The sequence below is a fragment of the Heloderma suspectum genome, chromosome 1 (genome assembly GCF_057233095.1).
Source record: "Heloderma suspectum isolate Gila_16-S chromosome 1, 16-S_ref, whole genome shotgun sequence".
In the NCBI taxonomy this organism is placed as follows: Eukaryota; Metazoa; Chordata; class Lepidosauria; order Squamata; family Helodermatidae; genus Heloderma; species Heloderma suspectum.
Window position 1 is genome coordinate 418851265 of NC_139458.1, and position 15550 is coordinate 418866814.

Sequence of the window (15550 nt, forward strand, 5' to 3'; positions counted from 1 at the left end):
TAGATACACAACACATGTAGCCTAATCATGACCATAGAAGAACAAATACATTAGCTGTAATCTGACATTCATCCTGTTTAGGCAAATGTATACTTTATGTGACCTTTTAAATATGTAAAAACAGCTGCAGCCTTCAAGCTGAGAGTAGGTTTCTGCTATGGTTCTTGGGGCTAAACAAGTTCTCCACCAATGAACTAGAGTGTGGTTTTTAAGGAAGTTCCACAAGATGATACATAAAGAGATGGACAGTTTACTACATCTCTCGCAAATATCTTGGATGGGGCAGTACTAGCCACGAAAGCTGCTCAATGCTGACTGCTATCTCTTCTCTAGCAAAGGGAATAAAGGACATGGACATCTATTTTTGGTCTGCATTAGTGACCTTCTTTCCAGCCAGTGGAAATGCAGTGTCATTCCATAATATTTTCTGAAAGAAGTACTTTTAAATAGACATATTAGAATTTTAACACAAATCTTGAAGCATACAATTGGTGAGATGCTATCTTACTGGGCTAATGGGTAGCTTGATACTGTTCCAAGCTTTCAGGTTTTACACACACACACACACACACACACACACACTTTTTTCATGAAGAATGCTCTGTGGAACATGGTACCATGTCAGTTCTGAGTGGAATCCAATTCAGACTTTCCAGTGATGAAACAGCTTCTGTCAATGAAACCAGGAGGAGGGCAATCCCCATCCCTGCAGCCCCCTGCACACCCTCAAAATCCACTCCAGAGGGTTGGAGGACTCTCCAGACCAGATTTTTGTGGGACATAGGGGTCTGAAGTGGGGAGGAGAGAGGGTGAAAGTCCTACTGTGTGAGTGGACTTCACTCGCATGATGTTGGCTTCCACCCTATGCCTCCTTTTCTGATAATTAACACAAAGCAGCAAGCTATGCTAACCAGAAATGTTAAAGAGACAAGAAAATGTATGCCTTTCAAATGAAATACCTGCACCAATCATGGTGATTGGAGATTCAATGTATATCCATTCGTCTGTGTATATGCCAGAATGAACAAAGATAAGTCCATCAAAGTGAGCTTCTTGTACTCCTCCTAATGCATCTTCAATGGTGTCATAATACTAAAAGAAAACAAAGAGGAGTTTAAAGATGAATATCGAATAGGAAAGTCATTCCAATATTCAATTAAAGTGATTCACAAACATACCAACATATTTTCTCTTCCTTTGTATCTTGCTGGATTACTGTAGAAATGTTCTGCAAATCCTGGCTTTACATGGGCTCCTTTATACTAAAAATGGAGAAAGAACATTTTGAAGTAAGTCTACTGTGAAGCACGACCTATGGAGTTACATTAGAGAAAGAAAGAGCATGAACAAAAACAAAGTGTAACATTGCAAAGCTCCTGAAAACAGTTCATAGCACTCTAATGTTAAGCATGCTTAGTAAGTTGATCTGGGTTCCAGGCTCTGCTGCTTACTTCAAGTACAACTGAAAAGGCTGCACTTTTTTGAGGAGGGGAGAAGAAGACGAACCTTATTTAAGACTTTGCCTCCCACTCTAATCTGATCACTGGGCATGGAACTCCCCCAGAGACTATTCCCTTGATGACTATGTAATGAATCACATTCACAAGGAAGCAGTGAACCTCCATCTGCCAAGAAGCAGTGTGAGGCATGTTCAACACTGAGTGACAAGTGCAGATCCTCCATATTTTGCAGATCTGGCGATTTTAGCACACCCTCCTCTTTCCCTTCAGATACTCAGCCTCTGTTATACCTGATCCAACTTATCTGCTCACTCAGGTATTTGAGTTACTTCTACCCCGGGATTTATACTTTTGTCTTTATCCTAATTATAGACTGATTTTGTACTCTTGTCCCACTTCCCCACAATGAATCTGGACAACAGCGGCAGTTTTCTGTGCTGAGCCTCAACAACTCTTGGTGCTGATTCCATGTTAAACACGGCATTGCTGTCCCAGAGAGGTTACAGCCTACACTGGATAAATCTGACAGAGGTAGAGGGAGGGGAACATAAAAGAAATAGAGAGGAAGGTATAATGGACTGATGAGAAAAGTTGTGAGCAGGCCTTTTATGCGGTGGCCCCAAATTGTGGAATACTCTCTTTAGAGCGGTCCACCTCGCGTTTTGACTTTTCAGCACCAGGCAAAAACATTTTTATTCTCTTAGGCCTTTTAAATGTATTTTTAACTGCTGCTTGCTTTATTTTTAATAGGTTTAATACTGCATTTTAAAATAATCTCTATATTTTTAGCTGCACAGTTATTTATCTCTTTTAAATGCTGAATTTTTGTAGCTGCTTTGAAAACAATACTTTTAAATAAGTTTTATTATTGGTTTCATTGTTTTTGCTTTTATTGTGTATATCACCCGAGAGCTTCAGCTATAGGGCGACTCATATACTGGAAAAACAGACAGACAGACAAAACAAACAAAGTGGAGGTTAGGGTAGGTCAGAAAGGCTACCAAAACTGGCACCTTGGAGAGGGCTATGAACAGAGCAAAAAGATATTCTAAGGAAAGCTGAAACCTCAACTCTCATGAACTCTTTGAGACAGGCATGCATGTCACTATTTATTTGCTTTATTTCCGTCATCTTTTTTGGTTCTGTTACAAGATAGCATCTCCTGGGTTGGGTGGACAGGTGGATATTTATGTAGGACACTGAAGCTTGCTTCCCCACATCCAATTCATTAGACATTTTATTCTGCATCAGCTTTGGCTCACACTCTTGAGTTTTCACCAGGCATTACTTTCCAAAATGTTTTTTGTTTTTTTTACAGCTGTAAGGCCTAGAAATTTGCTTTAAATAAAAAATAATACTTTTTCCCTCTAATCTCTCCATATTCCCCCATACAAGTCCATCTACTCCCATCTTTTTATTTTCTGTCATTAGGCTCCTTAGATGTAAGTATATACTCCTTTTTAGCAAGCTTTTGCCTTCACATGATTGAAGCAACATGTGTGCCACAGTTTAGCCCAAGCAGAGAATTTGTATTGTGTTGCATCATTCAGCATCCCAAGAATTAGATTTCATTTGCAAAGACAGTTGGGGAACCTTTAATGTTATAACTCGGGATGTTAACACTGAAGCAGAGATTTGAGAAGTGAAACTATCACACTAGGAGTGCTGAACTGGGATCTCAGAGAAGACAGTTTAAATTGATGGAAGTGGGAAAAGATGGCAAAAGGAGACACAAATGTTCAGCAGACAAGGAAAGAAAAATATCTCCCCCGAAACCTCTTTCAGCTTTTAAAACATTTAGGTATGAAATATAGTGAGGAATCTTTAAAAAGATATGTATACCAGTTGCTGAAAGCTTTCCTTCCAGGGATTTGGGTGTTCATACTCTTCTGGATTAATCTGATAAAATTTACCAGGTTCAGGGTGCATCATTGGACGTGTATACTCAAATACTTCCATATAGAGTCGTTTCCTGAACAAAGACACCCAGGATACAAAATTGTGAACATACTTTAATAGAACAAAGGTATAAACCAGATGAATCAAAAATTACATGAAAACAATTTGGGAACTTAAAAGCAGCACTTCCAGTCATGATCAAGAAGTTTCTATGTGCTTATTTCCTATTGATAATAGTTCACTAGAAAAGAGAACTGCACAGTTTAAACAGAAGGTTTGAGGATTATCACTTAAGCTAAAACCAAGTCATTAAGACTAACAATTTTTCCAGATGTGCATTTGTTATTTGGATAAGGGTCTAGATGTGACTGAAGGGTTGAGCATGTGCTTAATACAAGCATAGTCCTAGAAGCATTTTAATGAACAGGATTGAACTTATCACCACTAACTGTTTCTCTCTCTCCTCTTTGTGCTTTTCTTCACAAGAATAATCACATCCTACCTATTAACATCCTCATATAAAAGCAAACTACGTGCTCTGACATTCTTAATCATATCTATGGACACTTGGCCAAGCCACATACTGAACATATTTATTAATCGTTTATGAAAAAGTGCATTCTGCAAGCACAGATGCATGTACTCGGCTGCTATCAGAAGTTGGGCCTCCCACAAATCAAGGTCTGAAGAACTCCTATACTTAACCATTCTGTCCTACACGTAGCTTGGCTTACTCTATGCTAGAATTCCCTAAGCATGTGTGCCTGGCACCTTGGTTACTTTGAGGTGCTAGGTGAAGTCTGTCCTGTTATCTCAGGCTTTTAATGGCATCTGATCTGCCTTTTTATGGTATCTGCTCCCCCTTAAGTACCTTAATCACATGGCTGATACTAGACTATAGACCCTCACACTTTGCAAAATTCCATTAGTTGTATAAAAAGGAACTTCAGATCGAAAAACTCTATTTATAACGCACTTGTTAAATATAGTTAGACTATAAAGAATGAAGACAGTCTCTCTCCACCATGATTTTATTTTATGTCCAACCAACCCCCACTCAGAATGAGTGTGCGCTCACATGAGCACTGCCACTAACTGCTTACCTAAAGCCAGCAAAAGTAAAGTAGAAGTAAAATGGTAGCAACTGAAAAAAAGGACAGCCAAGGGACAATTTATTTATCTTTAGCAATATTCATGGTGCTTTACATAGTAACATGGGAGGTCCCTGCCCTGAGGAGCTTACAATCTAAGTTTTTACACTGGGGGACAAACCAAAAAAGAGGAGGGAGCCAAAAATAACAACAGAGATAGGGAAGTCAAATGTAACAAGGGAAGGATATTAATATGTTCCACTTGCAAAATACAAATGAAGCAAATCAAAGTATTTTGAACTGACTAATTTGCATACCTGATTCTGGAATCAATATTTGAAGTTTTACGTATAAAAGGTTGGCAAGAGGTTGGCAAGAAGCAGTATGGTGGAAGGAGAAAGTGTATATATTAAATATTGATTGTACAGTTTGCAAGAACATTACTAGAAGTAGTGAAAAACATCAGCCATGCAAAACACAAAAAACTTCTGTGAACACTGAAAAATATGGCAGTTTCATGGATCACTGCCTTGTTGTGGCGAAGGGGCTTGCGTAACTCAGTGAAGCCATAAGCTATGCCGTGCAGGGCCACCGAAGACGGACAGGTCATGGCAGAGAGTTCTGAGAAAATGTGGTCCACTGGAGAAGGAAATGGCAACCCACGCCAGTATTCTTGCCAAGAAAACCCCATGGAACGTATATGAACCTGAGCACACTCCAGGAGAGAGCGGAGGACAGGAAGGTCTGGTGTGCTATGGTCCACGAAGAGTTGGACATGACTTAACGACTGAACAACAACAAGAATTTTCAAGTGTATTTTCACTTCTATGAAAAATGGGAGACTCCATGAAAAGCCCTATGAAACCATATTCAGACAGATATCATGTGCTAGAGAAAAGTAGTTGTGCCATTTCAGGTGTGCAGGACAAATGTTTATGCAACACAAGTACCTATTTTCATTCAAGGTAATTAGAACACCCAACCAGGATTTTTTTTCTATTGTGCTTGGCATATGTAATATACTTAATGATAATCAAGAATATCTTTTCACTTACCACAAAATTGGATCATTAGCTAGCTCACTGAAGCGCTTACATACACAAGCTGCTCTACAAAGATCTTGCTCCAGCAAGTATGAGAAGATTTTCAGAACCACTTCATCAGGCAGCTTCTCTTGAAGATATTGTTCTGCAGGTGCTGCTATTAAATATAAAATATGAATATTATTGATATTCATAACCTATCTGAAGTATTTCCACTAAAAAAAGATGGTGAATTTTCTATACCTTTCCTGTAAGTCAAGCGAACTGGCTGAAACAGAGTTAAATGGAAATTCTTGGAAAAAATCAATTTTATTGATGTTTCCCCTTTCATTTTCTTAATAAAATTAGGATTTCAAGCTTTAACCAGTTTATTTAGCAGATCAATCAGTTAAAAGCATAGAAGCACTATACTATTCTCTGGTTACTACAAGTGGATAAGGATGCACCAGAGGAACATTACACTGATGTAGGTTTATACTGGCATAGTGAAAGTGTTGTTCCAGTGTATACTTATGCTAACAGCACACTGTTAGTGCAAGGAGCAAAAGTAGGTTGAATTGGAAGGAGCGCAGCATAGTCAGAATCCCATGCTACACCTACAAAAGAGATGGTGTAAGTACATATACTCCTAATGGAGAGCCCCAGACAACTGTCCTCTTTCCTGACCCCCAGACACATTGGAGGATAGGGCGCTGATCAATTCCATAGCCAATCATGACACAGAACCAATAGTATGCAAGTTTCAGCAACAGAACACAGCTTATCAAGGCACACATCATGGGGTTGCTTCCACAACTATAAACAACTGGTGCAGAGAAGTAGGAATTTTGGTCATGGGAAACCATGGTCAAAGGATACACTGTGCAAACACCAAACAGCCAAAAATAGAAAGCAATATAGGAAGGGCAGTGATCAATACTAGAGTTCTTATGATTCTTTGATGTCCTTTTCTTTAAGTATCCCAACACAAACACACACAAAATACGAAGCTCAGGTCCACTCCTGCAATGCAGGCTGCAAGGTATTCCACACAGGTAAACAAGAGGGGGCCCATGTTTCAAAACCCACTCATGAACATCCTCCATCTCATCTCCACCCCCACCACAGCATCACTACATGAACAGAGCACTCAAGCACCCATGGGTGTCTTCCTTATCCTCTCTTCAATATCAGGAAACCAAGTACAGGCTTAACAAACTTCCCTTATAAATTTACTCAACCGGTTCTAACAGTGGCTGCCTGCATTAAGGGGAACCCTACTGGGCAAAATGTAGGCAAGGTCCAACCATATAATCCTCAACACAAGAAACACAGCTACCTTGCTGCTAAAGGCCAAGTATTCAAATCCACTCACTACTAGTGTTGACTGAACACTCAAAGTATTCTTGCTTGCAGTATCAGATTTAAGATACACGGCAGCACATTATACTGTAGCTCAGGGATAGGCAACTTGTGGCCTTCCAGATGTTTTGGCCTACAACTCCCATCAGCCCTAGCCAGCATAGCCAATGGTGAGGGGTCATGGGAACTGTAAGCCAAAACTTCTGGAGGGCTACAAGATAACCATCCCCGATGTAGCTGGACAAGTTCTAATGAAAGTCCCTGCACTGGAGAGGTAAGTATTATCCCTTGCAACCTTTTCTCACAACAAGCAAATTTTCAAATGAAGACACCAAACATACTAGGCCAATATATAATGAATGGAATTGTGGAAAGCCCTTTGGGAGCATGTGGAATGGAACAGCACATCTGTAGAAGCACCCTATCTCATTTACTTCATTTTCAGTATGAACACAGTCAGAGGTTATGCCTATTGCAGATGCAGTTGTTTCAGGCTGTTGTATTATGCTTCACCAAGTTCATGTCTCTCTGCAAACAACCAAGCAGCCATTTATCACTCTCACGCACGCACGCACACCCTCTCTCTCTCTCTCTCTCATACACACACAACACACACAAGTCGTGTATCACGAGCAAAGCCTACAGCAAGAGAGACCAATGAGAAACCATCTGTTTGTATATGTAGTTGGTGCCATTTTCCCCCTTGTACCTTTCGAAGCTAATTGACAGATGAGAATATAACATGTGTAGCTATATCGAGCATCAAAGTGCGAAGACAGAGAAAGCTGTACTTGTTAGTCCTGTCTCTCATTCAGGTTTCAGAAGTATAAGGGCTCTGTTAAGTTGCAAAAGGTGGCAGCTCCATTTCTTAAAGATGCTGTCAGAATTCACTCCACAACTAACACTGTTCTAATAACAGCTGTGTCTATCACAGCTGTCTCTTGTTATGATGGTTACAAGATAGGAATCTCCCTCCCCTTGTTACTTACCATAAAAGCTGTCATGATAAAAGGAGGGGAGAGCAGAGTTTTCCATCAAAATGCTCCTCCAGAGCTAAGAATCTGCATCTTGCTCATAGCTTTGTCATAGGAGTAAGGTGATAGGGTAAGGCCATACAGCGCAATCGCCTCCCAACTCACCCCACCCCACACCTCTAGTTATTGCTGGTGAGATAAAGCAAATGGTGTTGTTGCCATGATAAAGATGGAAGTGTTTTCCATCGGGGTGGAGGGAAGAGTTTAATAAAAGACTATTAGAGAAATGTAACCAGCAGACAATTGCAATTAATCAAATAAACATGCGAGAGGCATAGCTGTAAGGGATGATGCAGGCCAGGCAAAATGAAAGGCATCTGAGCAACAATGAGCAACATTTACCTGACAGTCACTCTGATTGGCTGATTCACTGCACTGTCTGAGATGTCAATATTTGGCTCTTCCCAACCTTTTCTACTGGGAGACCATAGCAAGGAACAGAGTATGGAACCTTTCTCTGCGGTAAGCCTGTGCTGTTCCACTAAGTTACAGCTTAATACAGAGCCACTTTAGTACTAGTATATATGGCTGGGAACTGTGTTCCCTGCAAAGGGGAAGGTGTCACTGGATACTGAGAGGGCATATGATTGCAGCTATGCTATGGTGGTGCAGCACTAACATAAATGGCCAGTGCTGCAGTGGAATACATAGGATCTGAATGTAGCTGATTAAAAGATAAATTTAATTTTAAAAAAATCAATTATACTATCTTTTAAAAAATACCAGGTTTAAAAGCAAGCCTGAACTTAATATAGACATGATGAAACCTGCACTTATAATATCTTAAAAATGAATCATGATTTAGCAATACACTCAGTTAAAGTCTACCCTTCTATGTAAGGGGGGGGGGGGCAATGAATTGAAAATGACATTTACAGAGCAATCCTATTCATGTCTACTCAACAGTAAGCCTCATGGAGTTCAATAGAGCTTACTCCCAGATAAGTAACCCCCACTGAATCCCACTGGACTTACTGCCAATTAGACATTGCATTGTCAGCCATGTATCATGTTCCTACTGGACTGATGGACTAGCAAGTCAGAGGAGCAACAACCCAGGAGATGCCATCTTGTATCATACCAGGATCATTTTCAGAGCCAATATGGTTGATCATTTTCTAGAATTTTTTATAATGCCCTAAAATTGACTGGGACCTCATTTACATTGTTTAGATTACATGCACTTTTAGTTTTAATTTGTCCCTTCACCACCACCACTCTATGTGTGTCTGTGTGCACACAAGTGTGCTAAGTGTTTGAATATATATGCCTCCTAGGGATAGTCAACTGGGGAAAAACTTCTGAAACCACCAATTTGCTTAGTATCCATGCATGCGTAAAGACAGCACCAAACACAAAATGGGAAACTTGATTTAAAATCGTTTCTTTCTTGCTGATAATGTAAGTCAACTTACAATTATATAAACCAGCCTTCTCCACCCTGGTGTCCTCCAGCTGTTTTGGACTATAACTCCCATCATCCCTCAACTAATGTCCATGCTGGCTCAGGCAGATGGGAAGTATCATCCAAAACATCTGGAGGGCTTGGATCCTCAGTTGGCCTTCTGTTCATGAAAGGGTCTCTGATGCTGCAAAAGCTCCTGCTGGTGGGGGAGATGGCTCCCCCTGAAGTCCCCCACATGCCACCTTCTATGCTGTTCAATGTCCCCCAACCCCCAGGGAGGTTCAGCTATTGGGCAGTATAGAAAATAAATAAGTAAATAAATAATTTGGGTGGAACATGGCAGAAACTGGTGAAAAACACCTCATTCATCACTGAGAGTGTCCCATGAGCAGAGTTCTGCTCATGAAATCGCAGGATCCAAGCCATTATATTTTAGTCTGTGCTGCTCAACTAAAACCAGCAGAATAAATTGTGACTAAAACATAAGGATAGACATTCTGAATACCCTTTAAGGGAAAAAGCATTGTACATTACATCAGTTTTAACTTAATTAAAGGGTGCCTTACAGTGTAGTCCTCAGCATGCTCACTCAGAAGTAAGTCCCTCCAAGTTCACTTGGAGTTAACAATCCAATTCTATACATGGCTACTCAAAGCAAACCCTATGGATTTCAGTGGGGCTTACTCCTGGGTAACTTGGTATAGGAGTTGAGCCTTCATTACTGATAAGTGTGTTTAGGACTGCAGCCTTAAACTCTGTATGTGAAAATCCTCTAAGCTGGTTTAAAGTTTTCCTGCTAGCATTCCGGTTAACTTTCAGAAATATAAAAGACACACTGTACGACTAAAATTCATGTTAACTTTTATATGACACAGTTCACCAAATAATATTCTCAAGATAAAATTCTAGATTTCTCAGTATCTGCAAATAGATATAAAAGAGACTGGGCTAAAAAGCAACTAAAATATGGTCTCTTCCAGATCCCCTCCTGATGTTTATGCTTCTTCTTGGTGAGCTGAGAAGCATGTCAAAATCTTAATATGGGTCAGATCTGACCATCTTGAATGTTCAATTTTATGTGTATGCAAAAGGTTCAAGACTAAGAAACGACTTAGACACAGAATGGAAAAGACAGAGCAGTATTGTGTAGTTTAGACCCTATACTTACTCCCTATGGTATAGCATGAAGAAGTCTCTCATCTCAGCTGTGATCTTTTTCTTTTTTTGAATCCATGTTAGACTTCATAGTGGTATGTTTCCTGTCTCCATAGCAACCCAAGGCAGACAAGATATATAGCTCAAAGAGTAGGCTAAGGGGCTGGTCCTTGGGAAGAATTTCACTTTTTATCACTATCTAGAAGTCAGCTCAAGAAAAGCGACTTCATAAGAAATACAGTTAGCCACACAAGAACCACCTCTTTTTCATACTTAATCAACTCATTTAACAAAAAGAAATTGTTGTTTATTGTAGCCAGTGATGTGGGTCAGTAGCCATGGGAACTACAATCTCAAACAACACAGGCGAATGTCTTTCTGTCTTTATATCCTAACAAGTCTTACCTATGTCTCAACCTCTTTAATGAGATGGACAATTCAGGGAAAACACCCACAGTGTGACAGCCATCTAGTCTCAGTCAAGGGGACTATATTTCTTGTTGCTGAGGTGGTAGCAAAGACAATTATTTTGACAGTGAAGCACACTTGACTCTATAGGCACACCTGAATGCCTTCAAAGGTTTGCCATACCACTACCAAACACAGAGTATTTATTCAATTAAAAGATTTATGTCCCACCTTTCTTAGTATCAATCCAAGGTGGCTAACACGACAACAACATTCCCAACACATACACATAGAGCCAGCCCAAAACAAACAACAGCAAGGTAACTAGTTATGCTCTCTCAAAGACATGCCTTGTTTTTTTTAAAAAAGAAAAAGCATAGCTTTCTAAAAGACAGCACACGGGGCACTGACAGATGTCAGTGTGAAGTTCATTCTAAATCCTTGGGGCCAGAACAGCAGAAGGCCTGCTCATTGCTCTACCTTCTGGCAGAGAGTGACACTTGAGCACAGCTCCCTCAGAAGACCTCAGCAAGGTTCGTATCAGATGGGGTAGACCTTAAGACAGGGATGGGGAATATGTGGCCCTCCAGATGTTGTTGGAACGCAACTCCTATCAGCCCTAGGCAGCATAGCCAATGGTGAGGGATAACTGGAGTTGCTGTCCAAAATCATCTGAAGGGCTACATTTCCCCATCTCTGCTTTAACACACATGGCACAGGCAATGAAAGGTTTTTAAAGTCACAATCAGCACCCTGAACTGCGTCTAACTGAAATATACTAGTAGCCAAAGCAGCCACTGTAAGATACCACCTTTAAGGGTACAAAGTGATGGGTCTACATTTTCCCTACCTGTTCAAGGTGATATTTAGGTTTCTCTTGGCTACACTGTATATTAGAACTGATCAGCTGGTGCCCCTGAGCCAATCTCTCCCTCCTCCACTCCTGGATAATGGTTGTCCCCCATCTGTCAATGAAAATCCCCCTTCCTCCTCTTCTGCATGCTGAAACAGAAACAAGCTTGCCATGCACCTGCACACACACCATACACCCACTGCCTCCTCAAGCAGCCCGATGACAACATTTGTTTTTCAGGAAACCAAAGCTTGATACCTGAAAACCCCATTTATCAAAGACAGATGACTGCAAATAAAAGAGGTCTAACTATCATTATGACGCCAGCACTTTCCCAATAAAAATCCCAGTCCTGTTTGAACTATTAAAAAGGAAAGTAGGGAGGCTAAATATTTCTTTGCCCTCCCCACACCAGAAAAAGGCAGTTACCTGATAACTCCTGTGATTTCCCAGATACTCTAGCACGTTTCGCTCGATGACCAAAGTTCTCTGTAGCTGAAGTAGAAGCACCCTGGCAAGGTTTTAGGAAAGTAAGACTAGTTAAGACACAGTTAATCTAACACACACTAGGCATGTGCAAGTGCTCTACAAATCCTCTCTCTCTCTCCGCCTCCCTTCATGCTGCTTCTGCTTATGGTCTCCAATCAGCCTACGGATTGGATCATACCCACTATGTTATGCATCTACTTTACAAGGCATAATATGATTATTTTTAAATACCTCCATACTGCTCTTTGCAGGGCAAGCTGTTCTTTTAGGTAAAAGAGTTTTTCTGCGAAGTTGGTATGGACTATTTTGTGCACCAGGACCTGATTCTTCTGCAACCATATCTGCAGGTACATCATCATCTGCCAAGGAACAAACAAAACAAAAAATTGTTACAAGATTACAACTTTCAGATCTAAACAATGTAAGCTGTTTTGTTAAAAGTACGAAGAACATCCGCTGCTTCATATCAAGTCACATGAAGACAGAAAGTTGTTTTAGTAACATGGTTCAGATATCCATCTTGTTTTAATATGATGTATATTTGTGTTTTCTATATATTAATCTAGTTTGTTATGTTTACATACTCCAGACTTTTCAATTCTTATATAAGCACCAGTGAAGTACGCTTTGCAAATAAACTGTAAAATGTTTCTCATAAGCACAGTGAAGTTAATTTACAATGGAAAAAATCTCTAGCATTTATAACTGTAGTTAACAGTAAACACTATATACTGGCCCTGCCGTTTTCCTCAAGCTCAAGTGATTGTGAAACACGTTAATAGGAATACAAAATGTCCCCCTTGATTTGTTTAAAACAGCAATGGCCAAACTGTTCAGTAACTGTGGCACAATTCAAGACTAGTCGTCAGTGCTACTCTAGTTCACAGAACAGTATACATGCAGTAATGCATTTTGCCTCTAGCCTACTGAGCTGGTGAACATGCAGGAGCACAACACAGAAGACACTACCAGGAGTGCAAGTCCTTCCTGCTCCCCATCCACATCTGCCACAAACCCCTAGCACCTGTGCCACTTGTGGTTTGCATACCTGCCTATGCCTTATCAAGATTAATATTTTTATGATTTTTATAAGATTGTGGTGCTCTTTCATAGAGGATAAGGCCACCAAATGCTATGAATCATGATAACTATTACTTCCATTATTAGAGGCAGTATACAACTGAATACGAGTTGCTGGAGAATACTCTCATGTCCTGCTGGTGGGCTTCCCAGAAGCATTTGGCTGGCCACTGTAGGGACAGAATGCTGGACTAGTTTAGGCCTTTGGTCTGATCCAGATTGGTTCTTATATTCTGATCTACATTTTTGCAGTACACACTTCACCCAGGAGATAATGAAAATAGGAAAATTACAGCTTTTCTCAATTGTGAGATAAAGTTAGTTACTGTACTAAAAATTAGTGGGTGGTATTCAATTAACCCCTTCTGCTGATGGAACTACTTCTGTCAGAGAGGGGGGCATTCCATGAAGAAGATTTCCAGGGCAAGTGAGAAGCAGAAGGCCTTATCACCACATTGCAGAAGAAATACGCTTGATAGGCTCCCATACTATACTCCTGGATCAAAGCCCTGAAGATGTTCTAAATTCTGCAACATCGGAGATACTTCTGCAACATCAAATCCCTAAAATGTTGCTTGTTTAGTAATCCAGTCAAATACAATAGTAATGCTATCATCGCTAATATTACTTACTACCTTTGAAATTTTAATCCAAGCTGCAGTATGAATTCACTGTCTCAATATTATTTTTGAACACTGCTTAAATAACAATTTCACATTGTTCTAAAGAAGAATATTTCACAAGAGGTTGCTGTTTCACCTTTTCCCCAGAATTTCCCATTTTTCCTCTTTGGACCTCAGGGGCAGGGGTGGATTTAAATTTTTATCTCCAAAGTTAGCCTGGGGGAGAAACAGGGCATTCACATCTCTTTATATGCTATAATAACCTTCCATTACATCATCCAGAACTGGCTACTGTATAAAGCCAGAAAATGCTTTGGTGGAATGGGAAGGGTGGAGCAAGAGAGGATACATATCTGTTAAGTTTTTCCAGAAGCATAACATAAAACATAGGCTAGCCAGTCTGTGCATTAAAAATCTGCTGTAAGCTAAACAAATAACTAAACCCTTCCTCAGAACTAAGCTTGTGGAGGGGGGGAGCAGCTGGGGAGAAAAGACTGCAGAGGAAAACCAGAGAACAGGAGAAGTGATTAAGACACAGACACAGATACAACCAACTCCTCTTCTCATTTACAAATGCCCTGCTACACTGGAGGCATCCAAAGGATTGGGGATCCCATATTTGCTGCCAAACATCTAGTTCCACCCACATATCCTTTGATGACAACTAGACAATACAGGAAACGTCCTAGGAAATTCATAGCAGTTGATAAAAAACATGAAAAACACAAACCAGCATATTCAGTCTGCATTAGACTAGATCACATGGCAAGAAAGTTGAATTTAATTGTGACACAGAGGGGCAGACATGTTGCATATTTTAGTGGTTAAAAATAACCAGAAAAGAATCCACAAGTGGAATAATAAACTACACAAATACTTTGAAATGAAATTTTAAGCTTTGCAAAAAACTAGTTTTAAAGATGTGTTTATCAACACTACTGTATCCAATGACCTGGTTCGCACATCACACTAAGCCACCATGGGTTAATTCACCCATGGGGCTGAGATGTGTGCCAGCTGCCATTTTGACTATGTAAGCTATGGCAGTTCATGTTGTACAAATGCTGTTCAACCATCAAATAACCCACAACACAATATGACAAGCTGCAGCACACCCCCGCCACAGCTTGCATCTCAGAGCCCTGTGGGGTGAATTAACTCACAATGACTTATCATGATGTGCACACCGGCCCATTATATCCATACTACTGTATTCATTACTATTGCTTGTACTCAAGAAAATTGAATAGTGCTGCTGTTACTTGTCCCCTGACTCAGCAAATGCACACTAGTATGTTGTCTAAGTTTTTTGACGCTTTGTTCGCATACCTATTTCAGGTATCCAGCCACAACCACTTCAAGACACAAGCCCATAGGCATTATTCAAGTTTATAACTGGGTTCGCACAACACGCTAACCCACACTCAGTGATGGAGTGTGAGTTGTTTGTTGAACCGTGGTTAGTGTGTTGTCTGCACCCAGGACATTTTCCACAGGGTGGCTTGTTAACCATCAGTGTGGCTTATTTTTCTCAAACAAGCTGCCTTGAGAACCCATGCTTTGTTGTTGGGTTCTTTAGGGTGGTTAACAAGCCACACTGCATAGTTAACAAGGTTCAGACAACATGCTAACTCACAGTCCAACAAACAACCCACAGTTCAACAACAAC

At 40.3% G+C, this 15550-nt stretch overlaps 1 protein-coding gene across 4 annotated transcripts in view; it reads right to left on the bottom strand.

Moving 5' to 3' along the window:
* Positions 1 to 15550, bottom strand: part of FBXO11 (F-box protein 11) — an 83839-nt gene that overhangs the window by 23887 nt on the left and 44402 nt on the right. For 3 of the 4 annotated variants that reach the window (XM_084829194.1, XM_084829197.1, XM_084829196.1), the window contains exons 2-7: positions 12410 to 12537; positions 12119 to 12200; positions 5506 to 5650; positions 3303 to 3432; positions 1179 to 1262; positions 960 to 1092 (exon numbers count right to left, since the gene is read on the bottom strand). In XM_084829194.1, coding sequence (XP_084685320.1) covers positions 960 to 1092; positions 1179 to 1262; positions 3303 to 3432; positions 5506 to 5650; positions 12119 to 12200; positions 12410 to 12537 — 702 coding nt within the window. The remainder of the gene's footprint in view (positions 1 to 959; positions 1093 to 1178; positions 1263 to 3302; positions 3433 to 5505; positions 5651 to 12118; positions 12201 to 12409; positions 12538 to 15550) is intronic. The other variant, XM_084829195.1, reaches the window with a different exon arrangement.